The sequence below is a fragment of the Grammomys surdaster genome, unplaced genomic scaffold, assembly GCF_004785775.1.
Source record: "Grammomys surdaster isolate TR1022 unplaced genomic scaffold, NIH_TR_1.0 125852, whole genome shotgun sequence".
Lineage (NCBI taxonomy): Eukaryota > Metazoa > Chordata > Mammalia > Rodentia > Muridae > Grammomys > Grammomys surdaster.
This window is the reverse complement of record NW_021620678.1, coordinates 1586732-1604008: the sequence shown is the minus strand read 5'-3', so window position 1 is coordinate 1604008 and position 17277 is coordinate 1586732. Positions and strand designations below refer to the sequence as shown.

The following is a 17277-nucleotide window of genomic DNA, read 5'->3' as shown; positions in this document are numbered from 1 at the left end:
CTGTATGAATGCCCTTGTGGAGAATGCCCTACCACATTCCCCTCACCTCTAAAGTGACCAGGCCTGTAGGCTCCATCCCAGGAGCACGACTGGTGATGAAGGCAGCCACCCCTCCCATCCCCAGGACAGAAATAGAAGCATTACAGGCGGGGCAATAAGAGATGGGCCCTGCTCTATGTAGTTAGGGCTGAGCCTTTCCCTTAGTGGCTCAAAGCTAATGCTAATGACTCTCAGACCTGAGCTGGTCCAGGAGTATCCCCTCCATCTCTCTGCCCTGCCCAACCTTAGCCATTGCTTCCCTGAGATACCAGAACAGCTTCAGGGACCAGCTTGTCCCCACACTCCTGACACAGCCATGTCTGAAACACTCTCCTGTTGACCTCTCCAGTCACACCAGACTCAAGCCCACTCCCTGGTCTTCACCTGGCTCCTGAAGCAGCCTGTGTCTGAGATCCCCAATAGTCAGAGGCTAATGACTTCTAGATTTTTGCTCCAGCCATGCCCCACTCCCCTTTGCCTCACTGATCTTTCCCATTGCAGCTAATCCCCAGATTTCCAAGGTCTCAGCTCAGATGCCCTCCCCAACCCTCATCCTGAGCTTTACTGGACCCAAGACACCACTCTCTGTGCCTTAGCATCTCTGTGGCCCTGCACGGGAGGATGGATCAATGTGTTCATTGAGCATGTGGGTCTCACACATGTTGAGGGGTTCCTTCCACAGTTCTAGGCACTGAATGGTTGAAATCCTTAGAAAGCAGAAACAGAGCAAATGGGCTAGCCACAGTAGCTGCATCACTGAGCTCTGGGTCCAGTTAAGAAACTGTGCCTCAAAGAGTAATGTAGACAGTGGTCAAGGAAGATTTTTGACATCAACCTCAGGCCTCTGTGCAATCGGGAAAACATGCAAACACACACATACCTTCAAATGCACATGCACACATGCACACTAAGCACACATGCACATGAAAGGAAGAAAGAAAGAAAGAAAGAAAGAAAGAAAGAAAGAAAGAAAGAAAGAAGGAAAGAAAGAAAGGGAATAGAAGAGAAAGAAGGGAAGGGAAGGGAAGGGACGGGAGGGGATGGGACGGGACGGGACGGGAAGGGAAGGGAAGGGAAGGGAAGGGAAGGGGAAGGGAAGGGAAGGACATCTCCTGGACTTTCCAGATAGACCTAAAAGTCCCAAGCCTATGTCCCTACCTCTTCCCACTCCTAACATAGGGTGGTGGAGGAGGCATCGTATATGTGCTACTCTCTGGCAGTGCATCCTCTAGGAGGGAACCATGTCTTTGAAGCTGCTTCTTCATCCCCCCAAATAAGAACAGCCCAAATCCCTCCCTGGGTAAATGTAAGGCTCAAACATCAAGGACTACAGACTGGGAAATGCAGAGCAGACCTCAGGGCTTGTGGATTCAAGGCAACCTCTCAGTGTAAGGTGGGTATGGGGTAGATAGGCGGGTATACAGATGTGTAGGTGGGGAGATGGATAGGTGGATGGATAACTAGGCGGGAAGATGGGAAAGCGGGGTGAAGGGGTAAATGGGTAGATGAGCAGATGGATGGATAGATAGATAGATAGATAGATAGATAGATGGATGGATGATAGGTAGATTGATAGATATATTGATAGATAGGTAAATGTGTGAGTGGATGGGTAGTAAATGGGACAGACAGACAGACAGATGAGTGGATAGATGGGAGGATGGACAGATGGATGAAAGGGCAGGTGGGTAGATGCTTGGGTGGATGGACACAAGAAAGCATGCATAGACAGGTGAGTGAATGAGTAATAGATCCATAAACAAGTGAGTGGGTAGGTGTTGGGGTGCGTTGTGCGAAGGTCATCTTTGTATTATTCAGTGTTTAATTCTGTACCAGCAGAGAGCTGAGTACTGTCCAGATTTTGGTATTGTTATTCTTATGGTTTGTCACCTGCCTCAGTAAACATATTTTTTCCTCACATGCTGATTAGCTTAATAAAGAGCTGACAGCCAATATCTGGGCAGGAAAGGGAAAGTGGGACTTCCAGTCTGAGAGAGGGTCTCTGGGAGAAGACTCTAGGAGTCTTGACAATGGGAAACAGAGGAGGTTGGATGTACTGGAAGAGAGAGGGAGAAGGAGGGAGAGGGAGAGGGAAGAGAGGGAGAGGGAGAGGGAGAGGGAGAGGGAGAGGGAGAGGGAGAGGGAGAGGTGACGGGCCACATAGTGGGACATGGACCAGAATAATAGGGTTAATCAAGTTAGATGACCTAGCTGGGAGGTCACCTGAGCTGAAATAGAATTAGTTAGACTCTATGTCATTATTCGTCTGCTGATGGGTCCAAGAAGTCTGGCAATAGATAGGTGTGTGGGGATGAGTGGATGGACAGATGCATGAACAGGTGAGTAGGATGGGTGGTGGGTGGATGGACAGACGAGTGTGTGGGTGTGTGAGAAGGCAGGTAACAAAGGTGTAACTAGCCCTATGCATGAGTAGCTGACAGATTCAAACTCTAAGCCTGCCAGGATTGGCTTCCCAGGATGCACTAAACTCACTCTTGCTAGGCTGGTCATGTTCTTTCCTTACACAGGCCCCCTCTGACAGCCTATGGAGACCACCCCCAAGTAACCTTTTACCCCAGAACAGTTGAACTTCTCAAGTCCTGAAATCCAAGTTATCTGAGGACTCAGAGGCATCAAGACCTACCTCCCACCCACCCTCGGCACCTCTGGGTCCCACATGCCGGCCCATATGGGAGCAAGGTGACATCTATCCAGCACCATGAGGGTGGTTCTGGCCAAGAAAGGGACTGATCCATCTTCTCTGAGTGAATAAATAGGTCAAGCTGGGCGGTCAGTAATGAGTGGGCAGGGAGGACCAACTCACTGGGAACACGGTTGATGGCTTTGAGAGGCCTCAGGACTCGCACAGTACGGATGGCTGACAGGTTGATGTTCTGTAGGTCCAGAGAGTACTCGACCATCCTATGGAGAAAGGAGAGAGTGAGGGGTGGCATAGAAGAGACGCAGAACCAGGTCTCAAGCTGGGGCCACCCAGCCACCCACAGTCCCTAGAGTAAGGAAAGGACCAAATTCCAGCTGTGATGTTCCCCTGGGCTCAGTCTCCTCTGTAAGCAAGGTTAGAAAAAAGCAAGACCCCACCTGCCACAGTGACTGAGCAGGTATAGTCCGGGGCAGGAGTAGAAGGAACAGAGACAGATCCCTACTGTAGAGCCAGGACCATGCCAGGTGGCTGTCACCTAGACCCTAGCCATCTAAACCATGACCTGTGTCAGTCCCACTTCTGAAACTTCCCTTCCAAACTTGGCCATCAGATTAAACCCTAGAGGGGTGAGGGACCTCAGACTGGCACCACATAGAAACTGGGTGTCACTAACATAAAAAAAAAATGGTTTTATAAGGCCTCCATCACAGATAAGGGCCTAGGAGGGGCCCACTACAGCAAGGGCCAAAGCCTCAGTAAGAAAGCAAGATATGGCAGATGATGTTAAGGGCTTAGGTCACCTTAGATAAGGCTAGAGCCACCATTTGATGGGGCTAGCCTCCTCTCTCCCCCACCTTGAGCTAGCATGGACTTCTTGTGTCACATCTCCAAAATATGGCGGGGGTGTTGTTTCTTTGGAAGTTCTGAATGGTTCAACTACCACCTCAGGCTCACAGACGTTCTGCCGAGACTTTTCCTCAGGTCTCTTCTGCCTGAAGAAACTGTCCCACTCCTGGGATGGAATCATGTCCTACACACAGTCCTGGAGCACTAGAAGCTTTTCCATATTGAGTCCAGAATGCACCAGACCAGTGCCAGTTCTGGGGACTCAAAATGTCTCAACCGCAGACTTGTTGGACAAGGGCGACTCAAACAAAAGAGACAGCCTCAAGGCTGCCCTGGTCTCCTTGTCAGCCTCACCCCCACACCCTTCTCCCCATTCCATTTGCAGTGCTTTGCTGGTGATCACCTCTTCCAGGGAGCCTTCCCAGATCTCCCACTGGGCAGATCTTAATGATCCACGCAATGGTCCATGCATCAGTCAGATGCTACTTGCTGAGACACCACTGCCCACTCCCCGACAGCTAACCTCAGATGTCCCTCAATAGACCCTCCCCCCATCCCACCCTGGCTCTGGCAAGGCTGCCAGCTCCACCTGTCACCAGTGTGGGCGGGAAATGAAGGCTTTCCTACACACCCAATAAACCTGTCCAACTGTTGTGAGCCACCGCCCCCTCCTGTCGCTTGAGGAGTAATTGAGAGAAAGCTGCCTCACCTGAGATGCCCCGTCTCTCCCCACACTCTTGTCCATACCTCGCTCTGTGTGCACAACCCCCACATGTGCACACCTGAGCTCACTCATACATACATACACACACACACACATACACACACACATACACACTCCTGCTTTAGCCTAAATTCAGAATGGGTGACCTCAAAAATGGTTCAGAGATTAGAATCAGAGAGAACGATCTGAGGAAGGGAGGGTAGGAGGGGAAGGTGCAGGGCAGCGGCCAGCAGAGAGGGTGAGACTGAGGCCTGGGTATGGGAGAGGACAAGAGGGCTGAGCAGGGAGTAGGGAGTGGGCCGCGTGAGGATTCCATGCGTGGGTGAGCCAAACTGTCATCTTCATATTGTGAAGAAGAGCTCTCCCCAGCAGCTGGGGGATGCTTGTGACGGAGGCACTGTGGGGGCGGCACATGCTCACACATACACACACACACACACACACACACAGAGAGAGAGCATGGTGAACCCCCTACAGCGTTCACCCACTCTGTAGACCCTCTTCCTGCCTACACAGCTTCCTCTGGGTGTGGTCATGGGAGGTGCAGGGAATGTTCTGCTAAGAGTGTAGAACAGGGGCTTCCCGTGGACTGTGCCACAAGGACCCACTGTGCCACAAAGACCCACGTGGCACAGCTGCCTGGCTCAGGACAGAGGGGACGTAGAGCCATTCTTACCCCTGTGAAATATCAAAAACAAAACAAAGCAGGCTTGAGAGGTGGGGCTGTTTGAGGGCTTTGTCTTGCTAGTTCTTTGTGTTTGTCTGCCTGAGGCTCCCACATTTGAATGCAACCACTATTCTGAACCTGTGTCCATTAACTTTGGAGAGAGCCCTGCTCTAGAGCAGCCTCAGCAAGGGGATCCTCAGGACACCTCAGTCCCCGACTCCAGGACCCTCATGGTGACTCACACCACCATCTCCCTCCCAGAGCCCCCAGGTCCACAGCCTGACTCTCAGCACTGAGCACAGGGCTGGGATAAGGCTGACCGGGGAGGTTCAGCATCTTGGTGAGAAACTGTTCTCTTACATTGTCTTCCATAACCAAGGAGAATAGACAGTCTCCCTGGATCCTGGATGGGCTGAGGGTTGTGGCCGGATATCACCAAGGCCCACAATTGCCCAGTTAGTTAACAACAGTGTCTAAACGCATCCTCACAGTGGAAGCTGATCGGACTCGCTGGCTTGGGTTCAGACTCAGCTACCCCTATACTCTGTTCCCTAGAGGAACCCAAGCAACTGGAGTCCAGCAGTACATAAAGACCTCGAAGCTGAGGTGGAACAGACTTAGAGAGACACTGCTCACTAATCCAGCCCCTTCCCTCCACCCTGGACCTCACCCTCCAGGTCTCCAGGCAGGTGTACACCCTCCAGAGCGAGCTGCAAAATTTTCTGAAACCCCATCAGTGCATCCCTCAGGCTCTCCACTTAAAAAAAAAAAACCCAAACCCTACCCCCCAACATCTTGTAGAATTTAATATCAAAATCTGAATTCCAAGCTTCCTGGCAGCTAATTGAAAAGGGGGAAATATATAATATTACCAAGTTCTTTAGAAACATGAACTAACTGGACACTGTGGGGCTTTCTAGGGTCGGTTTCTTTTAAACCCTCTTCTATGTCCCCTGACCCTACTGGGACATTCTGCTGCACCTATTTCCAGTCTCAAGGAGGAGGACAGTCTAAATTTATTTGGTGCATGAAAAGCACATATTAGGTACACAAGAAGCACACATTAGGGTGCACAGTGATCTAAATGCATTTGGTGGGTAAGAAGCACACATTAGGTGCACAGTGGAGAACCAGAGGCTCCCATTCTTCCCTGAGGGGAAGATGTCAGAAAAGGATGCTGGACAGTCATGGGAGAGTCAGGGGAGAACATCTGACTGGCAGGCCAGAACTGTGTGTTTAAGTCTCTGCCCCGGGAACCTCGCTGTCCTGACAGAGACTCTTGCACCAGCAAGTCCAACCTGGGACAGCTGCTGACATCTCCACTGTCCCTGCTGAGACAGCATCTCATCATCCCTGTCTCCTGACAGCCTGAGACCGCCTCCCTTCTGTTCTCTGTCTCCGTCTTTCCCCTCCCCCAAGCCCAACCATCTCACATCACCATACCTGAACCTCGGAGGGAGGTGTGCTTGCTTAAAACCTTCTGTGGCTCTCACTGTTCTCAGAAGACCCAAACCACCAACCACACCCTTCAAGGCCCTCCAGTCTGGCCTCGCCCCTCACCCCTCCTCCCTCCTCCTCCCTCATCCCTCCTCCTCCCTCATCCCTACTCCTCCCTCATCCCTCCTCCTCCCCCCTCATCCCTACTCCTCCCTCATCCCTCCTCCTCCCTTCAGCCAGGCTCACCCCACTCTGCAGTACCAGAGCACCCCCCCCACCTCCTCTGCTCGTCCATGAAGCATGTCTTGCTTCTCACCAAGTGCAGAACTTCACCATCACCCCTGTTCTGACCATCCTCACAGCCCACTTGCCTGGCCGGGATGGGTTCCCCCCCACCCCCCGACGGAGCCAGGGACTCAGAGTGCTCATATACTCAAGAATGGATACAGAAGCGTGGGAAGGGAGGAGAGGCAAACAGTAAGGATGAGCTATTCGGAGTGGTCCAGGTATGACCCCATCCAGGAGCCCGGAGAGACCATAGGGATATCTGGGAACTGAAGTAGCAACGCCGGGCTGCAGCACAGGGCAGAGAACTTGCCTAGTGTGAGCATGTGAGACCCTGGGATCCAGTTTCAGCATGGAGTTCAGGGAGGTAGGCCAATAGCAACGGCGCCCACACATACCCTGTGGCACTGGGCATGCCCATCTCCCCACCTCTGACCTTCATGCCCAGCTTCACCTGCTGCCCACACCCTGGAGACACTCAGGAGAATCCATCTAAATGTGAATAATACCACCCACTCTGTGCCCAAGGCCGCCTGCAATGACAAAAGCCATCCCCTCCTCCTGTCAACCTGAAAGTGGTCTCTGAGCCCCTGTCCTAGCTCCTAATGAGGTGAATCGAAGCCCGTGAGTGGGTGAGTAACCATGGGGCTGACTTCCCTCAGGCCCCAAGTAAGATATCAGTTTCAAGAGTGAGAAATTAATTCCTAATTACACAGTTACTTTATCACACAGCTTTGGTGCTAAAACGTCTTTAAAAAAAAAAAAATCAACAACCCCCACCAGCTCCTGCCAGCTCCCAAGCGCCTAATTGGGTAACGCAATTCTGCCTTAAAGAAACACTTCCACCCAGATCCACCCAAGAGAAGCACTCAGTGAACCACGGAGCCTGGTTTCAGCTGTTCTCTCTGAGTGGCTAGGCTGAGGTAGGGGCCAGGTGAGGAGAAAGCAGGGAGGAGCGTGAGGAGGACTCTTCAGGGCACCTCCCAATGTTCCTGCTTAAAGAGCCTCTTTCCTGTAACTCCTGGCTCTGAGGAGAAGCCCAGGACTGCTCAGAAGGAGACATGTCCCCCTGGCTTGGTCACTATCCTTGGGTCATAATGGGCATGCAGCTCCAGGTTGTCCTTGAGGGTAATCCAGTCCTTGAGCTGAAACGGCTAAGAGGAGCCTCCCCTCCCTGGATATGTGGCCTGAAACCCCGAGCTGCTGAACGCCATTTTGCCTCAGCGTGGCTTGAGGATCGCACAAACACGAAAGGCCAAACAAGAGTTGCTGGGGCTGGGTCCTGGGCTGGAGCAGTCTGCCTTCCGTTCTGCCTTGTTTCTTCCCTTGAGGCTTGAGTAGGGAGCCTGGAGGCCTTGGGTTTCTGCCACCTGCCACTCAGTCCTGCCAGGCTGGGAAGGGCCTCCTAAGCATTCAGTAGCCACCAAGTAGACACACACACACTCTGGTAAACTCTCCCACAGTTGGGTTACTACACCTACTATCTGCAGATGACACTGAAGCTCAGAGAACACCCAGAGGGCACAGCCAGGTGTGGAAGAACCTAACCCTACCCCCATCTCATCACACCTCTCAAGCTCCCCCTCAGCTGGCTAAGTGACCACAATCCACTACAGCAAATGGCAGGTGGCCAGCATCCCTGGTGGCAGTGTGGTCCAATGGTCAGCGCGTGTTACCGGGTTTTAGCCCCAGCTCACTCCCAGTCCACTACCCAGTGACCTTGAGAGAGCTGGTCAATGGAAATGAATTCTAGCATAGATTTGGGGCCTAAAACGAGGTCTAGCATGAGGAAAGGCCAGTAAGTATGAACCATCATGAGTTTCCCTAGCTTCTTGAATCTGTCTACCTTTATGTACCCTGAAGAAAGTCACATATACCCAGGCAGGAAGAAGCAAGAGAGGCCAGGCCATAACCCTAGAAGTCCTCTGGCCTCACCCCCAGCATTGGCCACTACCCATTCTACTCCAATGTCAGGCAATAGCTCCAGCTCCCAGTGTTCCAGGCCTCTCGCCCGACTGGTCCTTGTGTCTAAAGAGCCCTTCCTGGCTTTCCCACCACCATGCTGAGCTGAGCTCTCCTGTCTGGTGTCCTGCTCTTTTCCATCCCCTGACGCTTACTCTGCATGTCCCAGATCCTCAGAGATGCCTCAGGGTCCCAGCCAGCCCTGCTCCCCAGCCTTGAGTCCAGGCAGGCTCCCTGTGAGAGCTTATCAAATAAACACCTTGAGGGACAGAATGAATAAAAGAGTGTGTGGCGCCCCTGAGAAGCAACATGAAGTGCCTGGGGTGCGTCTTCCTAGAAAACACCCCATCCAGGGCCGGTGTCTGTGCTTGCTTCTCCCGTCTCTGCGAGAGGCCTGTGGGGCTTTTTCTTAAAATGTGGTAGAACATAGGATTCTCAGCAAGGAAGGCACAACACTGGGAGGGGATGGTGGATCATCTGTCAGGAGGGGGCTGGATGTGACATCAGCCTGGGACGCTAGCCTGACACCCAGCATATAGTAGGGGTTTTAGTGGAGGGAGTGAAGGGAGGGAAGGGGCAAAGGATGGAGTCACCATGGGAACAACAGAGAGGCTCTTGACTCAGTTCCTTAGCCATCGAGGTGATTTTACTCATGACTGTAGTTGGTTTTTATTCCTTCCAGAGTCATAAGTTAAAATTCTAATGACCAAATGCTTGGAACAAGGAGGTGGGGTCCTTGGGGTTCATGGTGTGAAACTGGTGCCCTTGCAGATTAAACCAAAGACAACTATTCGCCCCTCATCCTGTGAGGATGTACCAAGGAAAGCATCTGCAAGCTTGACCCTGGCCTCCTGGCCTCTGGAATTAGGAATGCATGTCTGTGGTCCGTAACAGTAGCTCCCCGCACCCAGCCAGCCTGTGGCATTTCTTACAGCATGCCAGTACTGAGATACCCACAGTTCCTTACAGGGAGCCTCCCCCTGGAGATTGGTCAGCCCGCTTGACTAAGGAGGAAAAGGAGTACAACTGAGTCAACCTGAGCTCATGGTTCAGAGGGGAATCCTGCACTCTGAAGGATGGCTACAAAGTCTTAGGGTGTGTTACAACTACAACAATAGATCCCAGGAGGGTGGGAACCAGGAAGGTCGAGGGACTCCGACCCTCCCACTGCTGGTCTTCATTCAGTGCTGTGCTACAAGGCCTCATCTTTGCTAGGGTCGGCTGATAAGTGCTCGGCGCTCAGGAAAAAATATGTATGTATGTTTGTTTTGTAGACAGATTCCTCCTTTGAGGCTCATACTACTCAGCCTCAGTGTTAGGCTTAGAGCTGAGCCCCACCCCCCACTCAGCAATGCCTGATTGTTTTGTTTTGCACATGTCATTGTATGGTGTGTTCCTGTCCCCAGTTCCCATGTGTGGAGCACACGAGAGTGTGTAAAAGCCCGAGTCTGGTGTTGGGAGTCTTTCTCTTACTGATTGAGGCAAATCCTCTAATTGAACCTAAAGCTCACCAATAGGAATAGTCTAGCTAGCCAGCTTTCTCCAGGAATTCCGTCTTGGCCTTGAGATCTTTGGAATTACAGATGAGCTGCTATGTGACTTTTAAGAGAGTATTATCATTCCAAATTCTTTCTCCCCCCCCCCTTCCCCCATCCCAGAGCTGAGGACTGGACCCAGGGCCTAGCAAGCGCTCTACTACTGAGCTAAATCCCCAACCCTGAGTTCCAAATTCTAAGACAAGCATGTTATGCCCTGAGCCATCCCCAGTGCATAATTTGTGTGTGTGTCTGTGTGTGTGTGTGTGTGTGTGTGTGTCACCACTTACAATGTCTGCCTCCCTGAGTGAGCTCAGGCTGGTCTCGGCACCACCTGATTGGGGTGGGGGGGCTATGCTACAGGCAAGTGGGAGAAGGACAAGAGGAAACATTTCTTCTCTGAGGATTCGCCTCACAGCTTCCTGAGGGTCAGTGAGACTTCCCAAGACCTTGGGACAGGCTAGTGGATTATTCTGACCTCTGAAAAGGTGACATTCCCCATTCATTGAGTGAGCACGGGGTCAGCCGTATCTGAGAAAACCCAGACCCCACTATGTAGGGTGGCAACCTGGAGCAGGCTACCAGCTTCTGTGAGCATCCACGTCCTCACCCGCAGAGCAGCCTGTGGTCCTGGGATCCTGGGGCTGAGCACAAGACGGTAGACGTGAACGACCTCAGCCCATCAACAAGCAACTCATGAGCCAGCTCTGGCTGTCTGAGCTTCTGGCTGTGCTCCAAGGAACCCAAGGCCAGGGGTTCCCCTTCTTGTCCTCCTGGGATACCCTCCTTGTTCTCAAGCCATGAGGCATGGGTGGAGCTGACACACACCAAGACTGGCTCGGGAGTGAACACAGAGCCCAGTCCAGCCAATCTGAGTAGAGAAGGCTCCATTCTGGACCTCATGGGCAGAGTAGAAGAGGGCAGATGAGTAAGTGGGGGGGGGGGGGGGGGGGACGGCCGATGCCATCCTGCGCAGAGCAGCCAACTCCAGTGAGGAAAGTTAGCACCGAAGGAACAGCAGAGCTGAGAGATAGCAGCTCAGACAGGGATGTCTGTGAGGATTCTGGCACTAGCCATCATGGAAGGCTTCCGTAAAAGAGCTGAGAGAATCCCATCGCTGTATGACTCTGAGGTTCCTGCCTGACTCACACCTGACCAGTGTGACTCATCAGGCAGGTCTGAGGATCTCTGGCAATTCACCCAACCCCCACAGTGGCTACCATCTTGTTTCCATGGAAACGGGCCTACACAGTGACCATCACCTGTTCTAACCAGCCACGTATGCAAACCAACATTTATACTCAGATTCTAACTAGAACCTTCTGGGGTCCACACCCACCCAATAATAGACCTCACTCTTCAGCACCTCACCCACCAGGCAGGAGAGCAATGTCAGGAGCCTCCCCTTGTCCATGACTAAGGACCTGCTGTCAGAGAGAAGACCTCAAAGTAAATTGGTCAGTGACACAGTCTACAAAGCCTCTTGGGCCTTTTGACAACTCTGGAGCTTCCCTGAGCCACACATAACACAATCACAGCCACATGGGAAGATGGCTCCTCCACAGGCCTCTGGGGACAGTCCAGTAATGACCCCCTGGCCACTGAGTTGAGCTGGGCTCACTGGCAGGCAATGGTCTCTGTGGCACTTGTATGATCAGTGCCAAGTTTAGATTCCTCAGCAGAGTACAGACCCTGCCCAGCCAGCCTGGACAGAGCTATGGAAGTGGTGACCAGGGACCACAGCTTCAACAAGGACACTGCCCACCAAGAATCCTCTTCCCCAATCTGACTTGACCCCACGGAGTAGTTGTTTTCGGTTTGGTGAGTCAAAGTCAAACATGTTTTCTGCTTCCTTTTGCCTTCCTGTAGCTAAAAGTAACCATGAGATTTGACTCTTGCCAAGAGCTTTAGGAAAGGAAGGGATTTGGTAAAGAAAACATTGCTTTCTGACCCGAGTAGACAGGCAGGGCTGGCATAGCCGTCTCTCCGCCCTTCCATATGGCCTTCAATTCAGATATCCAGAGCTCCAGCCACTGCCTCATGACCATGGAAGAAATGACTGGGAAAATCACAAGGATGTTAGCTCTGGCATGGAAGACTTTTCACGAATTATCACAAATAACCAGAGCTGGGGAGTCATGATCTCCATCTCTCTCTCTCTCAGAACTTCCTATGGAGGTCACAGAAGCTGACTCTCTCTGAGAGCATTGGCCCACCACAGCAGGACCCCTGGGAGAATGTAGATTCCTAGGTCCTACCATGCCTGATAGGTCCACATCCCTGGAGTGGGGCCCAAGAGACTGTCCCCATGACACTGCTGCTCTCTGAACCATAGAGAGAGATGAAGGTTGTGTTTGAAGGTTGAGGAGGCCACCCATCCCAACTTGCAAACTGCTGTGTGTGACTATCCCCCTCCTTCCACCTGTCACTCCTGGAGTGCCCAGAGAACCTTTACCCAACGGGGATGTGAGCTTCTCTGTAGCCTGCAGTCAGAAACCCCCTCCCAAGTCTCCCTTGGCCTACCACATATATTTAAGGCAAAGACGCATCTTGTGACCTGACCCTCCTCACCCATTCCTGAGGGAAGCTGGGATAACCCTTAGTTTATCAGTGGGGCCTTAGGAAAAGAGGTAGTGCTTGCATCTCCTCTGGGAAGGAATTTTAGCAGCACACGCCCTTGTCTCTGGGGAAGCAGCTCTTTCCTACACAAAGACTATCCTTGGGATGTCACAGTCCTCGGGTTTCAAGGACCTTCATATTCAAGTGCTGACATCTGCTTCCTGCTCTCATCCACCAAAGAGCCCACAGCCCTACGCAGGCCCCTGTTCCCCAAAAGACCAACCAAGCCTCAGTGTCTCATTCCCTGCTTGCTGCTGGCACTGGTCACTTCATGCCCGGGCACAGAGGCGGAGATGGAACTCAGCATGGCATACCAAGGGAGGCATACAGGCAAAGAGTATTCAAGACCGTGATTGAATATTTCATGACCCCCTAATGGACTAGGCAAGAGAGAGTTGCTCAAGTGAAAAGGCCATAGAGTGGCTCGGCCACACCTGAAGAGCAGAGGTCTCTGCTCTGTCACATGGTGAGAAATAAGGATGAAAGGGCCCTCAGCCCAGGCAGAGCACACGCAGTAAGTGACACAGAGAACAAACAGCTAGGTCCCTCCTCCAGGGACCCGTCTGCGATGAAAGCACCAGCCACAGGGCCAAGTTAGCTGTTTGAGTTTAAAAGTCACCTGCTATTCATCCCAAGGTGAGAGAGACGTGACCAGGGGACAAGCTACCAGAGCCTGCACTTTACTGGGATGCTACTCTCCATCTGCCTGGAAGGGATTGTCGGTGGAGGCTGGGTTCCTGTCCTCCAGGCAAGAATAGACAGCTTGCTGGGAATCCAGCAAGTCACTCTGAAAAAAACGCTGTCCTTGTACAAGTGGTGGGAGGGCCTGAGACATTCTACCCTGAAGGGGAAATGAAGCCATCTCTAGGCTTCTGGAAGGCTGTGAAGGGTCTGTACATAACCCCTCCCTGAGGCCTCTCCCCATGTGAGAAACCTCAGACCTGTCTCCTAGCCTCATATCTCAGCCCCCGCACATTCTGCGCTCCTTTACTCGCCTTCCATAGCCTGTGGCCCACAGCCTGAGCCCTCCTCCTAAGACTCCGTTGTCTCCCCTCTGCTGGACACCTCCCTCCCCAGCTCTTTGTCTTGAGGGCCACTTAACTCCAACCCCTCTTGTGGTATCCTGGTCCTTCCAGGCAGTATTGTGGAACCACTTAGGTTGTGTCTGTGATGTCTATTTTGCTTTTGTTTTTTTTTTTTTCCTATACTCTAAGCTCCATGACATCAGAAGAGCGTTTGGCTCCGTTATCTTCTGTCCCCACTTCCTGGGTCAAAGCCTGGTGTGTACGCACTCCTCAATAAATTCTGACTCCAAGGATGAACGGTACTAACAGGTGGGAGCCACAGAAAGACAAACTTTAGCTCAGGGAAAGAACTTTCTAGTACTTTGTTCTGTTCTAATTCAAGACTGGCTGCCTGGCATGATAGTGAGCTCCCTGCAGGGGCAGCGTACTGATGGGGCCTCTGATCTCAAGTCAGCACCACTGAGTTGGAGACAAAGCGCTGTGACCTCTAAGGAACCTTGCAACTCAGAGGTTCTGTCACCCTCTGTGGCTTGGAAGAGGCAGCCAGTAATTTGGGGAAGGGGTGGGACAGGAAGGGAGGAAACATCCTTGGGATGTCAGGCCTGTTACTCTGGAAACAATGTTTCTACTACTGATGGGACTTTGGAGGCTGGGTGGGCAGCTCTCGGGGGTGGTAAGAACTGGGTGAGAGTGGGAAGGGGGAGCTCTGGAGTACCAACTATAACCCTCATCCCGTCCTGTCCACCACACCATTCCCAGGATAGTGAAGATTCTGGAGACAAAGGTAGGTTTGGTTCCGCATCTGGTACAGGGCTAGATCTGTAGGTATTCATGACTCTGGGGGAAAGTCTCCCGTGTTATCTGATAGATGAGTTGTATCAGCGGGGGTCCCAATGAGAGTGACAGTACACCCCACCCCCACCCTCGACCTACCTAAGTGATACAATAAGACTCTGAATTCGTGCTTTCCATACCAGCCCTATGCCAGCCTTCCCTGATACTGAGGGCTGTGGTCAGAAGAGCCTGTCATGGAATATTGGATGCTGAGGCTGGCAGTCCACCCCTGCTCCAGCTTGCAGATCCTGGTGTGGTAGCAGACAGGAGCAGAACAAGAAACAGGGCTGAGCTTGAGGTCTAACGGGCAGGAGCGGGAAAGTCTTGAGGTGGGAAGGGTAGAACCAAAGAAACGGCATCCCTGAGACAAGTTAGGAAAAAATATGCCTGATGTGTCATGCACCTGGGAAGTCGGAGGCAGGTGAGCTCTGAATTCAAGGCCAGCTAAGGCCCTTGTTAGCACGAGCTAACAGACTTGCCTGATAGTGTTTCAGTATCTAGGGGACAATGCCTTTGTTTGATTTACTCTTTCCTGTTAATTAAAAGGTGTGGATGCTGGCAAGTTGCAAGCTAATTTGTAGATTTTTACCAGGCAGAGACGGATGCCATTTCTGCCCAACAGGAAAGGCTTCTGCCCATCACCAACCTGTGGTGTCTTTATGGGAGGCCATCACCAGGCTGACACTCAGCTCTAGTGGTCCCCCGGGCCCTCTTCTACACCTCCCAGACGCTGTGTCCAGGCAACCATCTCACCCATCCTTCATTTAGCATAATAACCAGCAGTGCACGCTAAGATTTACACAAGGGCTACTTTTCTTCATATTTGATTTTTTTTTACTTGAAAATGACTCGCTGATCTGAGGTTCCTTCCATAATCAGGGACTTTAGAGAGGCATCATTAGTATTCCCAGGGAGAAGAGGGTGAACAGCATATCCATAAAACAAAACTGGCACAAACTGTCCTGAAACCCAGAAAAACACAAGAGCGAGAAGACATCCAGGGGATGAAAACGACAGAGGAGAGGACCGTTCTAGCAGAGACAGTGAAGAGAGAGGGAGGACCCTGCTGAGAGCCCAGGGGTGACTCACAAAGCTCCCTCCCATTCCAGGTGAACCCAGGACAGATGCAGAGACAGAGAGAGGAGGGAGGATCCAGCTAACAGGAATTTGAGGAGGACAGAGCAGAAGAATGAGCTGGAAAACCAGAGAAGCTGGGCACATGCTCTGAGCCCTGGGCAAGCGCTCTAAGCCAACAGAGAGCTCGAAACTGGAGCTACAAGTTCCAGACGACCCGGAGGAAGTCCGAATTCTGGAGACAAAGAGGAAAACAACCAGCTTCTTGGCTAGACAAAGCTGTCGGCTTCCAAGAAAAGGGAGCAGGGTGGTACTGGTCCCCTGCAGCCCCATGTTATCAATTCACGTAGCACAATGTCACCAGTTCTAAGAGAGTAAAATCACAGTCCTATGAAAGAGCAGACACACACTGTCCTTCCCATCCCAAGATCAAAGGGACGAGTTTGCACAGCCAAGATTAAAAAATGATACTCTCCAAAACCTTTTCTTTCAAACTCTACTTAAGAGTATTCTCCAGTCAGCCCGAAATGAGAACAGACCTGACAAAGGCATTGACCTGGGACCCAAGAAACCATCTGAAATCTTCTTGCCTCCAGGCAGGGTCCAGATCCCTAGGGACAAGGGGGCTGGGAGCCTGAACAACACCACCAAGAAGGAAAGCAACAAGACAAACTGTTACATTTCAGGACAGAGCCCAAGAACTCAGCAGCCTCCAGGCCTCGATGTCTCTAGTTCCCTCTCAGCCATTTGCAGGTGGCTTTGCTGCCTCTTATGGACGGCAGAATACTCAAGTACAAACACATACACATGCCCTCACAGACACTGAGAGGCACATGCCCATTCATAGCCACCAGCCTTCTTCTCTCCTAACTCCTGCCCTACTGAGCCACGACTAGGCGTGGCTAGTGCCTGTGTGTCTTTTACCTCCCACGTCAAGTCCCATGTCCCCAGTCTGGTTCCATCAGACTCTTGGGTTAAATGCTCTCAGGCAAACACAGCATGCTGACCAGAGCCCTAATCCAAGTGTGGACAGACCCCCATCAACCCAACAGAGCTGCTGGACACTGTCCTAGATGGTGAGTCCAGCAGGACTGACCTGCATACGGCTCTCCTCCTCACCTGGCCTCCAGGGCAGCACCCATGTTCCACAGAGCCCTCTGCAGCCCTGGCTGCCGGACAGACTCCAGGAGAGCAGCAGAAAGCCTCGAGTGATGCTCCAAATGGCCAAAATGGAACCAAGTTTCTCCTGGCTTCTCAGACTGTGGCGTGTGGCGTTGTTCATTTTTAGTCAAGACTTATTTATGACCCAGGCTAGTCTTAAGTTCCTGGGTGAACTGATCCTCCCAACTAAAGCCATCCAGGCTTCCTGAGAGATGACGCTTAAGTTTGCCCTCCATTTCTGACCTGCTGAGTGACCTCAATGATAATGGTGATGGTGACAGTGACAATGGTTATGCTGATGGTGGCGGTGACAGTGACAATGGTTATGGTGATGGTGACAGTGACAATGGTTACAGTGATGACAGTGACAATGGTTATGGTGATGACAGTGACAATGGTTATGGTGA

At 51.9% G+C, this 17277-nt stretch overlaps 1 protein-coding gene across 1 annotated transcript in view; it reads right to left on the bottom strand.

Annotated features, from left to right (window-relative positions):
* Window positions 1–17277, bottom strand: part of Cacna1i (calcium voltage-gated channel subunit alpha1 I) — a 98633-nt gene that overhangs the window by 58064 nt on the left and 23292 nt on the right. Inside the window, exon 4 of the mRNA XM_028789847.1 lies at window positions 2864–2961. Coding sequence (XP_028645680.1) covers window positions 2864–2961 — 98 coding nt within the window. The remainder of the gene's footprint in view (window positions 1–2863; window positions 2962–17277) is intronic.